At 47.7% G+C, this 7,904-nt stretch overlaps 1 protein-coding gene across 3 annotated transcripts in view; it reads right to left on the bottom strand.

Moving 5' to 3' along the window:
* Nucleotides 1-1,144: 1,144 nt before the first annotated feature.
* Nucleotides 1,145-7,904, bottom strand: part of AAK1 (AP2 associated kinase 1) — an 87,123-nt gene continuing 80,363 nt past the window's right edge. For all 3 annotated transcript variants that reach the window (XM_052806621.1, XM_052806623.1, XM_052806622.1), the window contains one exon: nt 1,145-7,553. In XM_052806621.1, the coding sequence (XP_052662581.1) occupies nt 6,394-7,553 (1,160 nt within the window). In that variant the 3' untranslated portion in view covers nt 1,145-6,393. The remainder of the gene's footprint in view (nt 7,554-7,904) is intronic.

The following is a 7,904-nucleotide window of genomic DNA, read 5'->3' on the forward strand; positions in this document are numbered from 1 at the left end:
TAAAACGAAAGCACCACCCCCAAAGACAACACTTTTTTTGTTTTTTTTTTTTAAATAGGTACTTTCTTCTTACCGTTGCAGCACCAATGAGGCCCTAATGGCTGTGTCGAGCTGCTGGTATCGCTTTCTCCCCCCCTGGAAGGAGTAGCATGGGTTACCATACGTAGCACTTAGAAACAGCCCCCTCCAGACCAGGTTTCACCACCCAGTAACGCACAAAAAGCCTACCCCCCCTCCGCCCAACTCTCAGAAGCCATCAAGAAATTGCAAATTTAGCCTAGTGACCTTCCAGAGATGGGGACTGCAGAAAATGTTAGAGGTAATGCGTTTGTCTTCATCAAAATATATTTGAGGTGGAAGTTCTCGATGTTGCAGATGGCGGCCGCTGCCGACATTCAGGGCTGTTGCACAAGAAACAAGAGGAGGAAGAGTCTCCCTCGGGAGGAAGGACACACATTTGCAATTTCAGCATGATGAAGAGGTTCCACTTTGCGTCTGGGCCATGGCTGCCTATCCTCCCTTTGGTGTGATTATAGTCCTGCCAATTTTGGACCAGAAAGTCACTTACGTTAAGCCGATCATAGCTGCTTATTCTCTTACAATTAACTAATACAACCTAAAAATCCAACAAAGTTCTTCAAACAAACTTTAAGCCCTTCATTTCAGTCATTCCTTGCGGGATTCGCTGTACCTTGGCACACAGCTGTGCTCACAGAAAGCACGTTTTCCCTGGGCTTTGCCAAAACCTATTCTTGGATACCCCCCCCCCGGCACGCGTCCGCCGCTCGGCCCGGTCAGCACGGCACGGAGCGTTTCACTCACGTACGGCGGATCCTCTCTGGGGGTGGGTTCGTTCTGCACCTCCTCTCTTGCAGCAGCAGCTCCTGGGTTTGCAGGGAGGGCTCGATAGCTCTGTGCTGTCTGGTAGCATTGCCCAGGACGTGAAGGTTTCTCTCCAGTAAACTGGAATATCCACTGCTTAAAGCAGTAAGATCAGTTTGACTTTCCGACTGCCAGGTAAAATAGTAGGGACAGACAGAGTTCAGTACCTTGCTAGGAAGAACTCATTAAAAACCAGATTCTTTGTATCCAGCAAAAATATTTTACGCGGGGAGGGCAGAAGGAATGCACAAAGGACAAGATGTATTGTAATCAGATACAGTTTTAATAAAATGTACATAAGTTTACAACTCAACATTTCTTCATAACAATTACCAGAAACACAGATGATCACACCTGGGAGTGCAAAACCTGACTCCATCAAATCTGCAAGTCAGAGGTACTTCCAAGACTGCTAGGAATTACCGTAGTAACAGCGTGGTGCAAACGAAACACTGCTCTTAGGACACGAGTCACAGATTGTTTGTCACAGTTAGCGGAGACCACGGATGCTCCCAGCTCCGGCTTCCCGCTCCACGCAGAAACAAGGGAGTTTCTTTCGCTGCCGGACTCGGCGTGTAGGGATGCTCTACCAGCTGCATCCTACATCGGAGCTCGCGGCACGGATCAAGCACCCTGCCCTCCCCACCCCTGCGAGCCATATCGTCTCCCTTTGGAAGGGAGGGATCGGGGAACAGTGGATCATCGTTATCCCTCTAACTTCACAGCGGAGTATTTCTAGGCGTGTGTGAGGGTAGTTACCCTGCCTACAATGGAAACTACAGGCCGTGGCTTATTTTTAGAAACACTAACAGAGCTGATCAGGTTTTAGGAATGTGTTTCAGAACTGGAACAGCATTTCACTGTCAAGACACTACTGTAAAAATGCTTTGGAGTCTTTCGGTGTACTGAAAGGCCTTGATTTAACACCATGAGAAAAAAAAAAACCAAAAAACCCACAAAAATTCAACTCCCCAACACATGAGTCTTTGGTGGAAGCTGAGTTAAAGTAACCGATTACCACTTTGGAGTGATTGAGAGTTCAGCAATTAAACAGATCTCGCTCAGCCTTGCTTAAGTCCCGCTGAAGACATGATTCAGGCGCTGTGTGTCATGATTGCTTACACGGGTTTGCCATTACGAGCTTACTAACACCTATGTGCTCCATGCATAGGGTGTATTACAGATCGAGTGTGCGCTGGCTTCAAGAGACTAAGATTGTAAACTTAACACCATGTACGACTAGTGCTGAGCTGGCTGCGAGAGGAGATGTGGGGAAGGTCCCCCAAAAATACCGCAGCAAGCTGCGGAAAGTGCAGGTTACCACCACGGCGGCTGGTCCCGTGACGTGTGCTGTACAAACGTCATGGCAGTGAGGCACAGAGAGCCAAGCCAACTGCTTTTTTTTTTTTTTTTTTTTGCATGCAGAAACTGATTAATCACTTCGAAGAGAGACTTTAAGTGCATTCAAGCTGAAGTTGGCAATGGGTAAGAACCGGTCCCTTTCCCAGCACGAATCTAAGATTGTCGCAGGACTGCAGCGATAACTGCGGCCCTCTGGCTGTGCATGAGGACCCAGGGCAGTTAACAGAATTTACTACAGCTTTAAAAAAAAGATGAAACCAGTGGTTCTGTTCAGAAAACTGACCTCAGAATGCAGCATTGAGGCCATACCGCTCTTACTTCATTAAGATCACCAGTTGTGTGGCAAAGAAAACAATTAGCATTATTCTTCCACATTCATTAAAAACAGTAAGCTTCAGAGACTACGGAAATGAAATTTCCACTTACAATTCATCACGCTGAAGCTGCAGTACTGGCAGTGCAGGATTAGAAGGAATACAGGCTACGAATACGTCAGACTAACAGGCATTGAAATTCAGTTTTCTGACCATAACCAGAAGTCCCATTACTTTATAGGTCACATGCAGAGATACAAACAAGCCGCCTCTACCCCCCAAAAAGAGATTTAAAACCATTTACGCACTGGATGTATGCTGGCAGGATCATTAGCTTCTGGGGCACGGTTAGATTGCTCTTTGTGTAAAGTGCTTGAAGAACATAAAAGCTGCCAAAATGCTAGCTGGAAATTCAGCCTGACCCGACCTGAATCAGGGCTGTAAACAAGCCCGCGCACCTGGCTGCGCCTTGGTGCATTTTCCCTTTCTCCCTCGGCTGGCAGCGCAGGATAGCAAGGTCTGAACTACACGCAGCTCATCTCCACCTCGCCGACACGAACACACACGCGAGAGACAAGGGGCCCCGGTCCGAGCATGAAGGGGAACAGGCTCATGCTGCTCCAGCATCGGCTAAATGAGACCTGGACGTGGCATTGAAAGAAGTTTCACAGAATTATCCCAAAGCAATTTTTCAAGTAAAAATGAAGGAAAAGGAAGGAGAACCTGAATCCAGTTAGCAGAGGTAATACCTTGAACCCACATCTTATTTGTACACGGTACCTGCTCGCTCCAGCGAAGCATCTGCCTGTTCCACAGAGTCATCCCTGCACCTCCAAGGCTTGACCTCCCTTCCAACAGCTTCCCGAGCGAATTTAACAGCTCACGGCCGAATTCAGCCTCCTGGCTGCATGCACGGCCATGACACAGGTTGCATGTTGAAACAAATCTGGGCCCTCGAGCTCAGACTCCTTGGTATCCCTTGAATTCACAGTTTGCTATCGCAGTCATTCTCGGCATCTCTCACTGATCCAATCCAGCAACAACTGACTTGGGGGGTTATATATTTAAAAGAAAATCAACAACCGCCTTTCGAGTGTATATTTAAACAGAAAACGACAACAAAACACAATAAACAACAGCCTCAGCTTTGCTGAAGAAACATCTCGAGGGAAACCCCGAAATTTCTTTACAGTACTTCTGTTTTCAAAAGGTGGTGATGGAGGACAGAAAAAAAACCCTAAACCACCAGTATGCACCAATATTACTTTGAGCGCAGGAGAGCAGGGCAAAAGGTTCCCAGCTCCACACAACTCGACCTGACCTGGGCTCGACAAGTCACTATTTGCCAGCGACTGGGCTGCGCAAGCCAACGTAGCCTCCCTGCTTCCAAGTATTCTCCCTCCCCACCCCAGGGCTTTAAGACCCCAGTCCAAGCTTCTCCTTCTCCCTTCCAGGCAATCCCCACGCCGAGCACGTCCAGCAGAACATTTGGCTCATCTCTTGTGACTAAAGATATTTTGGAGAGGAACTGAACTCGGGGAGGGGAAAGGAAACATGGAGCAGTCAGTAACTCCTATTTGCAGATGCTTCGCTAGTCAGCTCCTTGCCTTCAGGGTTTTTCCATCCATCCTCCCCTTACATTGCTGGGCTTAAAAGTCAGCAGCGAGTCAGCCCTGGACTGTGCAATGTTCTGCTTTGTTTAAGCAGCCTTCATGTGCATCTTTAATATGCCTGTTGCATTCCTTTAACACTTATTATTTGGACATCAAAGATACATATGGGAGATGGTGTCAGGTTTTTTCCCCCTGCAAAACCAGACTGAGGTCTACTTTCAGCTGCAGAAGCTCTCCCGCGTGTGACTCCAGTGAGTTAGGGGGGCCTACGGCTGTTCCTTCCCTCTCTTCGCGTGACAGTACTCACAGTACTTTCTCTCTGAGTACAAACACATCAGAAAGCCGGCAGGGCAGGAACCTCTGCTCTACATACGCCCGGTCCTGATCTCAACAACCTACCCGTTGCTCCAACAATTCCCCTGAAAACGCCCAAAGACCTCAAAGCCATTCGCAGGAGACCCCCAAACGCAAAATATGTCCTTTACCCTCAGCTCAAGGCTCCAGCTCACATGATAATGAACCAACTCCCTTGGGAAACGGCCACCGCAAGGCTTTTAAGAGACTTGGCCAGATGCTGCCAGAGTCAATGGGGATTTTTTCCATAGATATCAAGTCCTTAAAAATAAAACCACCAAAATTTTTTCTTGGGAGACATTCTACAGCACCAACACCTGTTAGGGGGAAGGATTACTGCACCACAAAGATTCATCAGCGACTGGGAGCCCAAAGAGAGCCTATAATTCCGTATTTTGAAAGCCAGTCCACGCTTACAAGTAGCCTTTGCGGGCCAGAAGTAGCAGATCCAAGACAACTTACGCAACCAGGCATTAGGCGTTTTGCAAAATAAAGATGAGAGGTTTCACTCCTATCTCTGTCTATATTAAGCGAAAAGAAAGGGGAGCAAAGTCTGCTTTGTTTCTGCCCAGCTACCAGCCTGGGCAATTTTCCCTCCAAACACTATATTGGGACTCACTACATCAATGACTGAACAAGCAGAAGTTGTCTTTCTCTTTGGGAATACGGTAGAAAGCACAGTATTTCAGAAGTAGAGCAAACGTTAGCAAAGGAGCGCGAATGGATTTTGTTTAGGTTCATCCTTAATCAACAGGAAAACAAAAGGCAGAATTTACAAATATAGAGTCAAGTTCTCTGCTATTAAAAATCGCTCTAACCGGATCGCAGCCAATGCTGAATTACACCAAATGAGGTATGTAGATCAAGACATCTATTGAGTTGTTTGCATAATAAATTTTTCCATAAGGCATATTTTTAATACTGTAAAAATGCACAGCTCTCTCCTTCACAACACCATAAGCAAATTTCTGGGTCCTACGCTTTGGCATTAACCAGACAGGAAATATGCATGGAAAACTGAAAGCTTTGCCTGATCGTTCAATTTTCCAAACAACAGCAACGGTAACAGCCCGACAGATTGCTTTGCTGAAGTTCATGCATCCGAGAGTTTGCAAGACAAGCGACTGAAGGCACTGTGAGTCCTTCCACCGGCTCCTCCGGGCTCCGGCACAGGCCCCTGGGCAAAAGCACTTCCAGGTGCTACACGCCACAGCGAGCCAAGAAAAGCTGCACGCGCGATGCCACGGCTCTGCTCACGTCAGCACTGCACAAACCTGGTACCAGACATCGCCTGCACGGCTCCCACTCGGCGTGCGCGTAACCTACAAACGCACGCGACAGAATCGCTCTGGAGCCACGGCTGCCAGGTTTGCCGTCACTGCCAAGCAGCAGGAATATACAACTTTGCTGTCTTCCACAAGCCCCCCCGATAGGAAAGAAGTCACAAATAACCCTTTAACCTGTGAAATCACTTCCTTTCCAGAGCACTAGCAAGTCCCGCTTGACTTGCTCTGTAATTAATAAACCTTTTCATTCATCTTATAATGCATTTCCCCAGCCAGGACCAGAAAATACGGAATATTACTGGTTTGGAAAAGCAACTAAAAAATAAATGGGGGAGAAGACAGTGAGAGGAGGAAGGTAAAAAGCAACTGAAAAGGATATGAAGATCCTGAGAGCCAGGCTTTCAGACTAACTAACATAACTTAAAATGGTTCAACTATATATCACTGCAAATAGAGTTCTGACCAAAAAATAATAATTATTTTTTATATATATATATTGCTATGTCATTCATTTCAACTAAGAGGTTCGAGGTCCTGCGAGAGGTGGTCCTACGGGAAGCACACCTCCCAGCTCACAGCAGATTAAGGCTTTTGCTTTCCAGCTTTGGAAGGAAAGGGTGCTGAAGCAAACGGATCCCCGCCGGGCAGCTCTGTAGTCCTGGAAGACAGAGGGGCAACAGAGACAGATCCTGCTATCACCTGCCTGTTGGTCTGAGAAACCACTTTGTAAGCAGCTATGGGCTTGACTTCCAGACCCTGCCCATCTTCTGGACTGTAGTGACGGGAATATTTTGATAAGGATTGCGGACGGAAAGGCTTGTTAACCACGGAGCCCAGCACGGCTTCCTGGGGCAGCGCGTGTCCTCCTTGGTTTCTCTCACTGGCAGTGCCACCCTGCTCTTGCAGCACACCTTTAGAAGGGATGTTTTCCTGGGACTCCATGGCTCTTACAGAAGAAGGATGAAGATTGCTTGGCTGAGTAAACGCAGCAGAAGGATACTGAGATCTTGCCGAGGCCGTGGACCCACCCATTGCCGAATCCAGGCTTGGGAACATCAGGTTAGCTCTGTGTTGGATATCTCCTCCTTGACTTAGGAAAACAGTTGGTATGAATGGTTCCTTACACATACTATGGGAAGTCAACTCTTCCATGCTTTTCTTTTTAGTGAAAGGGGCTCTCAGAAATACATCTGCTTCTTCTGGATATCTAAGTGCCACGTTGCCCTTGGAGACAAAAGGAGCTTTGGTAAAGACATCCACTTCATCAGGCACTTTTCTGGAGCTTCGGAAAGGAGCCGTGGCAAAAACATCTGGTTCGTTAAAAACCTCCCCAGTGTGCGACTGGAAGGCAGGGAAGAGTGTCGCCCCTGCTCTAGTCTGGGAAGACTGGGAGTGGGGATCTTCTCTGGAGGCCTCATGTCTTTCCCTGGGCGCAGACTGCAGGAACCCTGTGCATAACTTGTAGGTTTCCTCCTCCTCTTCCGAATCCATCAGCAATGGCCTGGACCCACTGCAATCCAAAATATCTCCTTCATGGTCTGTCCCCTCTCCTTCGCTGCTGTAGAAGGAGCTGTTGCTTGAAGGACCATCTCTTGCTAAGTAGTCCGACTCGGAGTTGTGCTGCGCTTTCGCCTTCAGCATCTCAGACTGACCCTTGTACAAAGCAAGTCCGTCACTGCCAGAAGGTCCTTTACAGAGTTCAAGAGCTACAACTGGGAATAGGGTCGGATCCCTCTGCAGACCTAAAAACGCAAGAGAAGAGTGTTACTCAACCAGCTCCGTCTCTTTAGTCATAAGTAAGAATGAAAGGTACTTATTACACAAGAAATGTCATGCCGTTCAGATTTAAACCACCATCACGCATGGAAAATGGGAAGGAGAGGGAGGGCAAATAAAAGAAAAAAAAATGCCAGGGGAGGTATTTACGACACACGAACTGACACACAACTCGGCGCTGCCTCACAGCTCGGGGACACCACAAGTACCAGTTTTCCGAAAGAGATGGAAGATGTTTGACACACGAATGGGCACACCCAGCACTCTCTCAGCACCATTCCACAAGGTTTTCTCTGCCACCCACGACGATGACCACC

The sequence above is a fragment of the Harpia harpyja genome, chromosome 13, assembly GCF_026419915.1.
Source record: "Harpia harpyja isolate bHarHar1 chromosome 13, bHarHar1 primary haplotype, whole genome shotgun sequence".
NCBI classification, from domain to species: Eukaryota; Metazoa; Chordata; class Aves; order Accipitriformes; family Accipitridae; genus Harpia; species Harpia harpyja.